Genomic DNA, 15,029 nt, shown 5'->3' with positions numbered 1-15,029 from the left:
TGCATATAGATTTTTATAAAGTAGTTGTGCCTATTAAGGAATAATAGGTAATTATGTGAAATAGATCATATTTGACAAAACAGCTGGAAAAAAACCCAAGTATTCTGAATACTTCAGATTGTCTTTCGTGTTTATAATTCATGTTTAATACATCTGTATCTTCCTAAATGATATAGCTGATGTACAGCAAAGTGAAAGTTCTTTACATAAACAGTCACAGTACTGATCTTCTCCAGAAATTAGGTGGGTTTTGTTGGCAAATACCAGGACTCATTCTGGTAATTTGCAATGGAAGAGCAATTGACATCTGTAGTCCTCCATTTACCTTACTACAGTAAAAGTTCTAACACTGTAATTTCACACAGACATTAAGAACCAGGCATGCAATATATACATTAAAAAAACCTCCAAACCACACATACACAAAAATCCGACAACCAAACAAACAAATAAACAATTCCCTATAAAACCAGCCATAAAAGACAAGGGGATAGGCTCACAGCAGCTTTTCTTCAATGTACATTGAACTATGGCTCTAATGGTCTGCCATGACCAAGAAAACTTCTCCTGATTTAGAGCTGAACTCTGCTTACAAAATACATGAAAATCTGGTTTGTATTTTGCTAAGTAAAGCCAGCAGGCATGAAGAACAGATTTGGTTACAACTCAGTAATAATTACTAGACTTTATTTCCTCCATGCATCAGATAATATCTATTTTACAGGCAACATGAAGCCTCTTAATCCCTTGTAAAACCAGATTTGATGGAACATTTTAACACAGTAGAGGCTATCTTTAGTAACATTTAACTTATCTGATATTTTAATTTTTTTCTCAATAAAAGAAAGACAAAATAAGAAGATTACAACAGAAAGAAAAGAGAACATGAAGACAAGATCTCAGATACTTAGTGCCTATTCCATCTGACAGCTAGCATGAGACACAACCAACTCATTATTTGGCTCTGTAATTCTGTCCCTTTCAGCTGTCCTCATCTCCTGACACAAAACTTTGTAATGAACATGACATCTCATGTTCAGTTCAGCAAATTAAGTAGTTCCTACCAAGTCTGTTAAATCAGTGACTAGAACTAAATATTTGTTGCAAGGTCACAAATATATAACAGAGATTAAAGGAAGTCCTAACTTTAAAGTGAGAAAATTATGAATCCATAAACATGTAGCATAATTCTCATGTAAAGTAAGGTTTTAATTAATATTAATATGTATCAGGATCCCCAAAAAAACCAACTTCCTAAGTTAGACAACAGAGAGCCTGTGAAGTCAGTACTTTCTTTTCACATCTAGGCTGCCACCACTCTTACTCCTAAGACCCAAAATAACTTGTGTGTTTCTCTAAGCTGTACACAGGCAGCCTCACACACTCCAGTAAACCACGTTGCTTGGGTTCTACTAAATCTTTACCCCTGTGAAGTGCTCAGGTCCAGCTTTCCTGAATTGTGCTCAGAAAAACCATTCCTGCAAAGCAGGAGCCACAGGAGAACACACTGGCACGTGGGCACAGCACAGAATTCTGCCAAGCAGTGACATCTGTCACATCTTATACTCACTGGCTCTGGCTCTGCTGCTCTGGAACGTGGTCAGGTAACAAGCACAGCTCTGCCTTTCTTTTGTAGCTGAGCAGCTGGTGTTGTACCATCTCCTCAGTCATGTCAACTCTGTGCTAGCTTAGAGCTCTGTCTTATGTCTGCATGATCCACAGACACTGAAGACATTCTAAATTAAATTTTGATTACATTTTACTTAAGTTTAATTCATTTTTTAGGATAATAAACCTTCAACCTATTAGGAGTTTCACCCACAGAAGACAATGTCTTCCATAAAGAGTTTATAAAATACCTTGATCAGAAGTAAGGAAGTGGTAGCAATGGTTAAATGTAGATCGTGGATTAAGCATTAAGAAAATGCAAATGCTTTGCTGTTTCATGTAAACTGTAGAAGGTTCACAGATTTAACCATCTGGATTTCTATGTGTTCCTTTTACCAGGTTGAATTCCAAATGTATTTTTTTTAGAGTTTGATTTGTTGAATTTGAATATTTCAAGATCTAATGAACAACCTATTTTAATACATATGAAACACTCATTGAACTGCACTATCTATTTTACATCTGTCTGAAATGCAAACCTTTGGTAGGTCCTTTCTTGTTCTGCATGGCCTGCTGCTCCTCCGTGATATTCAAGCGTCGGACCACATCAGCAAGGGCAGATTTGAGCAGCTGGATGTCATCTTCCTGCATCTGCACACGCTGCTCCAGAGAGGCAATGCGATCTGTGACCTCCATGCTGCTCGCAGCAGAGGCACTGTCATCTAAACAAAGCAGCAGAAAAAAAAAAAAGCATTATCAATAAAGGATGGACAACCAAAAATACCTTATTCAACTGGCTGCAGGTAAAAAAAAAGGCTTTTCTCACACCTGATGACTTCTTGAGGAAGAAAGAAAGTTTTTGAGTGACCAAAAGGAAGAGATGGAAATAAAAATAAATAAATAAAAGATACACACTTAAGTAAGATGTTCTGATGAGGTTGGCTCCAGGGCCAGTTGTTAATTGGGTTCCACTACCAATTATGTACATGTCAGAACTGCAGAGATCAATCATCACCCTTCACTGTCCTGCTCAACACAACATTCTGACACTGCTGGCCATTCACATAGAGAGCTACACATTTTCTGACATGCTACACACCCCTCCAGAGCTTTCTGTCTCATATAGGTCATAGAGACACTTTACAAATACAAAAGTAAGATAGGCTTACACTTTTTCAAGCTACCACACACAGGCTGAAGAACAGACACTGACCCAATCTGCTAACCCCTAGTTTATACCAGCAGCTTTGAGAACATTCCCTCTAACTGAAATAACAGCTTAAATAATTTCAGAATTACTCAGTAACTATACTCTAAGCCTGCAAATTATTAAAAGGGTCATTTCTTTGATACAATTCACCCATTATTTAGAAGTAACCCATAGAAGCTTCAAGACTGCAAATCCATGATGGGGACTACACGTTCTTTCCACTCAAAACTAGTAATAAGAATATTTTTTCTAAATGAGCACTTTTGTTCCTATCACATAGAAACACTGTCTCTTTTTACAATATTAAGTTAGGAGAAATAAAAAGAAAGCAACATCAAAGACATCAAAGTCAGTATCAAATAGGGAAATAATGTGTAGTTTTTCAAGAGAATTGCAAAGATTTATTTAAAGTTTTTGAAACCTAAAAAAAAAGTTAGGTACTAACTTACTGGACAATCTTAAGTAATGTTAGTCAAGGATCATAGCTTTCAGCTCATGATTCAATAAGTCATACTGTAGCAAAAATGGATATTTATGCTGCTATCTGCAAGCATAATTGACTTCTCCCTCATTCCCAATGCAAGCCTGTAGCCTTTATTTCTTCTGTTAAAGCTGAGCTCTCTTTGTGAAGAAGGTGGTATTTGTTTTCATTTCTTGTGTTCTTAATTCTCCTCTGTTCCAAACCAGAGTTTTCCACTTATTTTGTAAAAGGGCGTAATGTGAAAGTTAAATGGTTTGTGTGAAATAATAACTCCTCTTGAATTTTAAAACAAAGTTAAGTGCTTAAAAAAGGAAAACAACTGTTTCTGAGTACATCTAAAAGCACACCCAAAAATGCTAATGCATAAAAACTTTTAATCATAAGCATCTAGGAAAAAATGGCATTAATTTATTTTTTTTAAATTTATTCATCTCCAAACCACTCCAATACAGAATGGTTTTGAAATCTGTTCATCAGATCAATTTTGGCTTCCTCATCTCTCACACCCCTAATAGCTATCTGTGGTTATCAAAAGCTGAATTAGAAACAACTCAGAAACAATGTAACAATATTGACAGTCCATAAATAGCTACAGACTATTATAGTTTATAATGCTTGTTAATTCTGTTACAGGAGTTTCAGACCTTATTTAAAATATCACCATTAGGATATTATTAAGCTGAATATAGTAGCAATGTAACTATCTTGTTCTGAATGAACTAAATCAGAACTCAAGTTCCTGAAAAATATTAAAAAACTTTCCCCATGACAAAACTTTCCAAACTTTGGCCTAATCAGACTTCTGCTCAGCACAGGACTCTGTCCTGTAGCTATTACAGGTAATTAGTTCCCAAACTCAGATTAGCAGCTATGCTGGCAGCAGTAAGAGCTGCCTGCAGAACTTAACCTTTCCTCTGCAAACAAAAGCCCCACGCTGCTCTAATGACTTTACACTTTAACTCAGCTGGAAATAACATGGATTAGCATACTGGACAATAGGCAACCAAATCAAAAGCTTGATTTAACCAATACAAGCCAAATTCAAACTTCAGCCATTCTGCCAAATTCAGTATCATCAGGAATAGTTTTCCTCTGAATTCAGTCAACAAGAAATAGCCAAATCCCAAAACCAGGGCAGTGAAGAAAATCCAGGGGAAAATCAGTTGGTGTTGAAATGATCTACTCTTGCTACAAAAGAAAACATCCTCATTGAAGTATCCATTTCACTAATTTTTAAGTGTGTAGAAACAGTAATTTTGCCCAGACATTAATCTTCAAGTGCTAAATCAGTGGCACTGGTTTATTTACAGCCCTGTAAGAAATCACTCCCACTAATAACTATTAAGATGTACAGTTCTCTCCCTTCTTCCCCCTTCCCCCATCTGTCACTGTGACTCTTCCCCTCCCACCCTCACTGACCAACAGGCCCCAGCAAACCCTTTCTTGAACACAACATCTGAATCTTCCACTATCATCATTCTTGTAGGGTCCTGGCAACATAACCCTCATCCTTGCTGCAACCTACAGCTTGTTTGGTTTTTATGGTGGGTACTTCACTGGGTGCAGTTCCCTTCCAAGGATGAAGAAAAAAATAAAATTTTAACAGCTTTCTGCAAGATTGCAGCTGGAGACACAGTGCTTATAGTCCAGTACCATTTCACTTTACCTCCTCTTTGCATGCATGTACAAGTAAGCTAGAAAAGAGACCCTGAATACAACAAAACTACATTTTATGAAGAATGCAAAGTTCAATTATAAAATAAGCACAACCTGTTTGTTATGCAAGTTGAGGGTGGAATGTTTTTGCCATTCAGATCATTACATCCCAGTATGTTGAGCAATAAAGTTGCACCTTCAACACAGCCAAATAAGTGAAATGGTACAGTATCAGAAGAGAAAAAAAAACAATAAATGCTATAAACTAACAATACAACAATGAAAATGTCCCTGCAGATGTCACCTACTCTGCCCACACAAGCAAGAGTGGTGTTGTTAGCCTAATTTGTGACCTGCCTCTGCAGTGTACCATTCATCCTCAGAGCAAAGGATATTTGCAAGGCATATTTTAGCACGGATTTGTAATGAAATTTGGAAAGGCATATGAAGGACACTGCAAATCCAGACAAATTGCCTTCAAGTATTAGATCTCCTTATCAGTCACTACCACCCCTTGCCCATGGATGGGCAGAACAGACATCACACCACCTACATGGGCAGCATCAATAGCACAGCAGAATTATCATTCCTTTTTTCATCAACAAGAAGAAAAAGGACTTTACAGTGAAATTTATGCAACATGTTTTTAGAAACCTGAAACCTGAGTCACTTTCTATAATGTTCATTTCTTTTCTTTTCACTAAGAAAACATGTAAATCATAGAATGGTTTTGGTAGGAAGGGACCTTAAAGATTCCTGCTCACCTGCAATGGACAGGAAGTTAATCTACATCTCATGAGATAAATGCCACCTACAATGTCCAAAATTAGATAAAACAATGAGGTATCAATTCAGATGCCTCATTTTTCATTGCAAAAGACATTTGTGGTAAAGCTTGGGAAAAAGAGTCATCTGTCATTTTTGTTTTGCTGAGATTCTGCAAGTTTCAAAGGGAAGGCAGCAAAAAAGGGGAATGTAATACATGCCTCTCTAAATTGTCCAACCAGCTAATCCATGATCTCATAGATTGGAAAGATTTCTTATGGCAAACTAAAAGACAATACTGAGTCAAATGATTAATCTGCTTCCAGAGTGTATTCCAGTTTTACAGCAATTTAGTACTTGAGCTTAGCCAAATGTGAAGAAATAGCTGAAGCAAAGCCAACAACAGGATGTGTATGCTGTTCACAAAAGCGATTTCAATACTATTTCATTGTATGTAGGCTAAAGCTAAATTACATACTTACACCATTAGTTAGAAGGAAGTCTATTAGATGCATACTATTTTCTATAGATTTCTTCTGTAGAAAAACTTAAACTTTCTGAAAAACCTAAATCTTACCTGTATGTTAATGTGTATGAAATAATTAAAATAGGACTTGGCATTCTCCCCCCCAGAAGAACTACTTTATTAAACATATTCCACCTTTGCACTATGCAGACATTAATTTTGAGGCTATCTTGTCCAGCTCAGACCACAGCAGTTGGCCATGCAGTGGAAATATTAGGTACCAATTCTCAAAAGACTGGCAAACAAATCTGAGTTTACTCAATCCACATGGCATATTTGGAGCACCAATTAACAAGATAAAACTGTACATGAAGTACTTCCAAAACTGATTGCAAATGTGGTTGCTAGACACTTTCTTTATAATACATTTTAAAAGTGGCATCTCAAAGTCTTTGCAGAGTTGTCCTTGTGTTTAGACACTCTGCAGGATGTCAGGAAAGAGAATCCAAGCCTTCTGAGGACAGCAAATGCCAGCAGTGGTCTTTGGCAAAAACTAAAGATAACCCACATGATGGAAAACATGGCAAGGGATGGCAGTGGAAAGGCAGCATCACCCAAACACAGAGCAGCTCTTCTTCTAGCATAAAGACATAGATTGTGCCAGCAAGCCTCAATTGAGCTCAACTGGCAGCTGAAAGATTTTCTGTCACTGAGAGATTTCATTAAGTGTATCACATTCTGTACTTGTCCTGAAATCAGTTGGTACAAGTATTTACATTCCTTGGAAATAACTATGAACTTCAGGGCCACAACTACAGCCTTATGAAAATGTACATGGACAGAAAGGAATTTTCTACCCTCAGCATGCAGCTAACTCTATAGCAGAACACAGTAACTGCTGAGAAAGATATGCCATAAAAGGAGAGAGAAAGTTAAAAACAGTAGTTATGAAAAAATAAGCAAACAAAAAAAAAGCACAATCCTGCAGATTAGGAGATCATAGCCTGAATTTGACTCTGTATACTAGCAAGCAATTAAGAACACTGAAGATCCTACACTTCCAGAAACAGCTTTCCACCCATGAAGGCCCATGGCTTTTGCACTCCACTAACTGCAAAGCTGTCAGATGTGGCACATGTCACTCAGCATGTCACACGTTTGGCAAATTCCCCTTCTCCTGCCCGCATCACCACTGAGATCTCATGCAAGTAACTGAGATACTTCAGCAACTTCCTTCAAGCATCCTGGGAGTAGCACTACCACTAATTTTCAAATGACCTCTCTGCTTCACCTCTCCTGATACCATATGTTTAGCTTGACACTCTAAGAGAGCAGAAAAACATTTCTCTGTGGCAGGCCTCTCCTACACCTTCCAAATCCTGCCCTCCCTATTTGGTTCATTTCATGCATCTTTGAGTCTGGGTCACAGAAGTCAGGCAGACAAGCTATTGGATAGAAACAGTTGTTCTGAGTTGAGAGCAACAGAGAGAAAAAAAAAAAACTGGGAAGAGAGACAATCATCCAACTTTTCTCAGAATAAACACAAGCAATTCACTGTAGCACAGAAACAGGGGAATGCAGCCACAACATTGTTGGCAGGCTTTGAAGCAAGATTGGAAAGTACAAAGTATTCTCCTTGTATCAGTTTCTGTGGCATAATGTCAGTGGCCATTAGGAGGCCAGAGCCTCTGTGTAAGGGAACAATGGGAAAATAAACCAGCAGGTTTCGTTTCCTTTGACAACACCACGCCAGGCTCCTTTGTTTAAAAGATTAATGTCAACAGTATTTCACAGACTAAATATCTTTCCTCTGCTCACTTTTCTAATGCAAAACACTGTACCATACCTGAAACACAGCAGCAGCCCTCCCGGCTTGTCTCCTGGGGACAATGACAACACATATGGGCAACAGCTTATCATAAAGTCTGGTACATACTAGACTGGTCTGCCAGATTAGAGCTTTCCACTGTGAGAAGCAAGTGGATTTAGAGCCCAAAATAATGTTTTCCTATTTAATCTTGTTACTTTGTGTGGTAACTAGTGGAAAAAAACAGGCAGAATCTTTTAACTACAGGTAAAACTGTAAACATTGTTGCATTATGTGAAGTTTCGGAAATCAAAACTTGTTGCCAGCTGAAAGTCTAATTCTCTAACTGTATTTTGCTATAAATGTATATATAATAGGATAAAAGTATAAGCATAATATATACTTTTTGAGATGGAAAATTTGATGATGAGGAACAAGAAATCATATCTAATATTTAAACCAAATAGCTACAGGATCAATGCCATGCCTATCTGTAAGCTTATGTATGTATACACACATACCATTTTTGAACAGGTAGGACAACTTTTCAATTAATTCTTTATTGTAATGCATGTTCTTAAGATAAGAGTGATTAGCAATGTAAGGAGAGCCCTAGTTGGGTACAATCAGGTACATCTCACATTAAGTAATCTGAACAGCCCAGATTAGTTTTTCCATGTCCTCACATGATATGTGTGTGTAGGAGGAAATGGGAAGAAAACTCAGTCTCACACATTTGCCTAATGCCCTACTCTGGATGTGCTGGGAACCACAGTAGCAGTAAAGCATCATCTTATCAGAACAGATCGCTTCTAAACCATTTTTATTAATAAAAAAGATAATTTTGGCAACTAATATGGACTACAGATGGTTATATTTTTGAACGGTATTTTCCTCTTCTAATACAGCTAGCTATTGCAGCCCAGTACTTATAAAATCTTATTAGTGTATTTCCCAACACTCACTGAGGAATAACTTGTCCTTTTACAGTTTCACCACTAGAAACCTAAAGACAGGGAATATAATTTCCTAAAATTAGAGGCAGAATTTGAAAGGATAAATCCATAATAGCAATCATCACTCAGGGCGTCACAGCTGGGAGCACTGCATTCATTAACAAAATGGGAGAGAAGAAAATGATCTAACAGAACATTTTCAGAAAGCTCCTCATGGCTAATTAGTTAGGAATCACTGCAGCAAAATTATAAGCACGTGCCCTTGACCTGCCTGTAGCTGTCAAGCTATAGCCAGCAGCTTACTGTCTTTTCCCAAGCAGATGGTAAATGAGCTTCTACTTGGAAATCAACCAGTTAAAAATTATCTTCCCCAACAGCACTTTAGAAGAAGATGGAAGAAAATTTTGACACATTAATAAATTAGAGGAATTTCACTCAGAAGAGGTCTATCAACATAAATGCTTTAACTGTTCAGAGCTACTGTGTTGGCTCTGTTGAACACAGAAGTCAATAGAAAATGTTTTAACCAATTATGATTCCTCCACATTATGCTGGGATCAGCCCACACCATTGAAAAAAACCCTTAAATGCCAGCAATGCAAACAGAAACCAGGAGGGTAAAGATGATATTCCATAGCATGATATGAATGCAAGGATAGAAGTGTGAAAAGGCAGGGACTCCATGGTACCTGCCTGGAGTTAAGAAACTGAAGATGCAGCCTAACAAGAACTTGCTAATGAAGGAACCAGTAGGGTAATTAAGGTACTAGGGCAGAATAGCTGGGCTGTGTTTTACCATCATATATCCTCAGTGCTGAGACCTGTATCAAGAGACCTGCCTCAATCTTATATTCTCAGTGATGTGCTGAGACCTGCATAAAGACCTTAAAACAAGAAAAGAGAAATAGATTGTGGAACACAGGAGAACATCTCCAATGACTCTCCATCTCCATGCCACAGCTATGGCTCAACGTCCAAGTCCTCCAACAACAGCCAGGAAGGAATGAATGCAAATTCACCACATGATGTAAGGCAAAAATTTTCAGCTTTTGTTTAGCACTACTAGACAAAAAGAACCAATTCAGAAGAGATTTGCTTCTCCTAAACATACTTTAAACCACACACAAATAGACATCACACATCAGTTCACAAAAACTTTCTCCTTGAAACTTTATAGTGTTTAATTCAATACCTTTTCACTGCTGTAAAAAACTGGATGTCTCCATTTCATTCTTCAACTATGCCATATGCATAAAAGCAGAAATAATTACTTTTACTTGCAGTGAGGAGAGATTCCAAAGGCAAGAAAACTGACTTAAAACACCTTTTAAAAGTTACTGATGTTAGTCTGTGGTAATGAATTACAAGCCAATTTTTTTTTCCTTCTTTGTTTTGTATTTAAGTTATTTTACAAAAGAAAAGTTGATTCACAGTCTCAATAAACCCTAAGATACATCAGCCAGTAGCTGATCTGCAGTTAAATGCAGCCTTTATGTTACATTCGAGACAGGACCATTTAAACACTTCAGACACTACTTAGGTCAGCATACATTTTGTCATTTTCCTAATTTCCATATTCAATATTAAAATGACAACTGATCCTCAAATTTACTTGGACCACTAGCTTTTTCCTTATATTTTTTTATAATTTACAGTTTAATGAAAATTATAATCTTACATATCTATGTTTATTTAAAAACAAATTGAAAACACTGTTAAACTTTAGAAATACATAAGCAATTAAACACTTTTCCACTTAAGAAATTAGAAATTTATTAAACTGAGACTGCATCAACAGCAAGTAATCCAAAATTATCAATTTGAAATAGTTTATGTTTTATCTTATTTCATAAGTGTATCCTCTGAGAAACAAGAATTGGAAAATCTCAGCCTCTAATCAATGGCATTTATTTGTAAAATAAATACCACTCCCATTCTACATTTACATTTCTTAAAGGCTAATCAGCTTTATTAATTGTTTTCTGTAGAATCAAACTATACAAACAATACAAAGAGAATAAAACATTCCTCCTGCACCTGCAGAAGGGGCCATTGATGTCTAAAGCAGATTTATCACTTTCACAGACTCTGGCTACTTGCTCTCAGCTAATGGCTTTACTTTCAGCAGTGGTCTGACTTTTCTTTAGAACTCTGTACCTCCTAAATATTTTAGTTTCTGAAATTAATGCAGTGTTAGACTTCATTACAGGGTGTCACAAAGACAAATCACAATCTAAATATTTAAAGGAAAAATTATTTCAAATTTAGAAGACTATTAAAAGTCATCTTTTAAAACCTGTCTTGTTCAGTACTGTCTCTAACAGGAATATAGAATTTTTTTTCTAGAATGGGCAGTTAATCTAGTGCACGTGAGAAGTACTTTAATTAACTAGTGATAGCCTTGCTTGGATGGCAGAGGCAAAAAAGCATCCAGAATGCCCAAAACTGAATGAAATTTTACCCACTGTCCATCCTCATCTTCAGTTAGGATTAAGTCTTCCCTTCATATAACTCAGGCGAATATAATACAATATAATAATATAATTATTAGTAATATAACTTCTTACTGTAAATTCTTCCCATTACATATTCCCACTCTCCAGCAAAAAAATCTTTGCTGACATAAATGCAGAAAGAACAAACTGCCCTTGCCAAGGACTCAAACACGGCCAGAGATACCACACTTGATATAATATTTGATGTCCTGGCATTAACCAGGAAGATGACGGCATTAAGGCTATTTAGGAGAAGGAAGAAAAAAACAGACCCTTTATTTGCTATTCTTAAATAAAAAAATTAATTCAGCTTATTTCAGGAAACAGAGAAACACATATAATCTGAAAATTTATTTGGTTAAAAATGCGACTCCTCTAATTGCCAAAAGAGACAATTCCATTAGAAGAAATTTTCCACCCTTTTTATTTATAATTGGGTTCCCTAGCATGAGATCATATTCTTATTTCGCCACAATAGGGTGCACAGCATTGTCACAAATGTCACCCAGCTGCAGTGCCATTCCCAGCACACTGTGAAGTGTGGTCCTACCACCCTGTGAGAATGAACAACTTGTATTCTAAGGCTTGCCCCATCCTCTGCAGCACTTGGCAATGCCACAGCATGCACAAATTTTTGAAAGAAATTCAGGCTTTCATGGAGGAGGAGACAGAGACAAACTATTTTATATCTTTCATATTGAGTGAAAAAAGTTTAGAAATACACTTTGATCAATGAATGCAATACTGTCTCTCCCCAGAGCTACGGAGAGCCCTCAGTAAAAGTGACAGAGTCAGCAGACGTCTGGTCTGCCCTTGGCTGGGAACAAGCCTCAGGCCAAGGTCCAAGCTGAGCCTGGCTCATGACTGTTCCTCTCCTTCAAGGACTTTGTGCGACTGATTTCCTTCTGGCGGCAGTCAGTACTTCTCCCGTAAGAGTTTTCACTCCAGAGATTAGATGGATGATGGCTGAGCAGAGCAAATCCTTTCCCAAAAGCCATCTCCTAATAGCACTGTGCTGAAGGACTAGTGTGAACAAACCCTGCAGAAAGCCTGGCTGATAAGGCTCTTGTAGCCCTGTGATTATGGGAATCTGAGCTTCAGCTTCATGATAAGGTGGAGCCTATCAGCAAAGACAAACCTTTAAGGCTAATACAGCCATTCAGCCTTAGGGCAAGAGCTCTCTTACGCTTTCTTAGCTCTGGATGTGGGTGGAACTCACATAAGTCAGACTTCTGTATGCAAGAGTACAGGCACAAGTTAGGTCAAGTGCAGGCACTTGAACTAAATGAATTTAGTATTTTAAAGGCATTGTTTAACAATACAAACTTTATTTACAATTCAAGAAGGAACATTTTTTAAAGTGATCCTGCACATAGATTTGTGGTCTACAAGTATGTAAAGATTATTGCAGTGATAAGATTTGCCCATCACAACATTCAGGTACAGTAAACTTCCCCAACACAGCACAGAGGAGTGATTTCTAGGGCAGTAAACTGAGCACCACATTGAACTTGAAAATCACTAGATTTACAAGAGATGGAAAAAAGTTGAAACTGGTTGGAAAACATTTCTCCCAAGTCCACTGAAGAGATAGTTCAGAAAACAATATCTGCTCACAGCACATAATTTTTTACGTCAGCCAGGAGATGTCTTTTTCAAAATATCCTTCATTTTAGCACCAGACAGTCAAGATTAAAGCCTAGTACAGTACAGCTTCATCACAAAAATACTTAGTTACATAAAAGCAACAAACTAAATACATAAGTTCATGCTAAGATACATAGATCTCCATGGGAGAGAAGTGATCAGTGACCTGAGTCAGTGACTCAACTCCTCACTCTCATTGGCCTTATTTGTAACAGTTTCCAAGTGTTGATTCTTCACCAAAAGCAAAAGTGTTCAGTATTTGCAAAGCCAAAAGGTGAAAAGAAAGGAAAAATGATCCAGTTGATCAGGAATCCTGTTACACTGAAGCCAACAAGCAACAGCTCTAGCAGTGAGTGCCACTAAGACAAAGGGGTCACACAGTCAAGTAAATCTACCCACAGCTCTCTTTTTCTTCCTTTTAGATGGGAACAAGACAGCTTTGTAGGCCCAAGTAAAAATAACAAACGAAACAAAACCCAAAGCAAAGAAACAAACAAGTTGCTCCTCAAAAGATCCACACAAGAATAAACTAAAACCCAAGTAGTAAACTGGAAACTACATTTTGAGAAGTCATTCACAGAGTGTGATAGTTCCTGCTTCCCTAATCATTAAAAAAAGAAAAAAAAATTTTCCTAATGTATTGCAAAGTAGTTCAATACCCTACTAGCTCCCCTTGCATGAAAAAGAGGCTTTTGAACTGGACATCAAGTTTGCTGGTTTCATATTTACTGCATTTCAAAATCACATTAAATACATTTATCAGATTTATCTGATGCCAGGAAAGTCTGTCTTCTGAAAGGATGAGGCCTGATTCCTACAAAATTATAAGGAATTATTAAATAATTTTTAAAAATCTTATAAAAATTAATAAAACAGTGTTGTTGTAAGCTTCATTATTCAGCCTTGCATTTTCTTACTCCCCAGAGGTTAAAAGGAAAGCTTAATAATTTTTCCAGAATTGCTAGAACTTTCTGTTTGCCATTTCATCCACAAAACAACCAACAACAAGGACAGTGCATTAGCATTCATAGATCTGTACCAGATGATTTAAAAAACCCCATTTTGTTTCATGGACAATTGCTTACAGAAGAAAAAGGCAAGTCCCAAAAATTTCAAAGCATTTCCTCACAAACTCTGCAGGAAGCTACCCTCTCATGGAGCAGGTTCTGGAGTCTTCTTCTCTTCAGCCTGCCCAGTGGTTGCTGGGGCACCAGAACAGAGTGCCCAGAGAAGCTCCAGATGCCCCATTACTAGAAATGTTCAAAGTCAGGCTGGATGGGACTTTGAGAAATCTGATCTAATGGAAGGTGTCCCTAAAATCACCAGTAAAATGTACCCAGCCCAAGCCTGCAGCCCTCAGTCAGGGCTGTCCTGTGGGGATAAACACTATCCAGTCAGGCATGGCAAAGGCTGGAGGACATTCAGCTGTGCTGCTGAGACCTGCACACAAAGCCTGATCAGCATCAGTGCTGTGAGAAATTACAGCACACTCAGCAGAAACATCTGCTATTTTGGCAGCTCCCATCTGATTTCTGAAGGACCTGCAGGCTGGCAAACAGGACAGAGCAGCAGTGGGGTGGGAAAAGGGTCCCCCCAACAGAGCTGAATCCTCCAGAACTCATCCTGACCTTCCCTTGGGAAATCAAAATGGTACTAAAAAATTACAAAGAAAATAATATTTAAAAACTGCCAGCACAGACCAGGCCCTCTCAATGCCTCTTGACTGCCCACAGACATGTCCCTGCACACAGGCAGCTGTTGCTGCTCCCTCCTTCAGGGAAGAGATTACCCCAAATCTGAAGTCAGCACATGCAGGGATACCTTCACATCTGAGCTGCACTCAGGAGTCGTGGTCCCAGGGTACAGGGTGAGTGACCACCACCAGCAGGTACTGGAGAGAGCTGGCAGCACTGCCAGGCTGGGAGCTCAGCAGGTGGG

At 37.9% G+C, this 15,029-nt stretch overlaps 1 protein-coding gene across 4 annotated transcripts in view; it reads right to left on the bottom strand.

The window, feature by feature from the left end:
* EML1 (EMAP like 1) overlaps positions 1-15,029 on the bottom strand; it is an 80,250-nt gene that overhangs the window by 50,345 nt on the left and 14,876 nt on the right. For all 4 annotated transcript variants that reach the window (XM_058807542.1, XM_058807539.1, XM_058807540.1 and 1 more), the window contains exon 2: positions 2,148-2,330. In XM_058807542.1, the coding sequence (XP_058663525.1) occupies positions 2,148-2,330 (183 nt within the window). The remainder of the gene's footprint in view (positions 1-2,147; positions 2,331-15,029) is intronic.

This window comes from Ammospiza caudacuta, chromosome 6, assembly GCF_027887145.1.
Source record: "Ammospiza caudacuta isolate bAmmCau1 chromosome 6, bAmmCau1.pri, whole genome shotgun sequence".
NCBI lineage: Eukaryota > Metazoa > Chordata > Aves > Passeriformes > Passerellidae > Ammospiza > Ammospiza caudacuta.
This window is presented reverse-complemented; position numbering and strand designations above follow the sequence as displayed.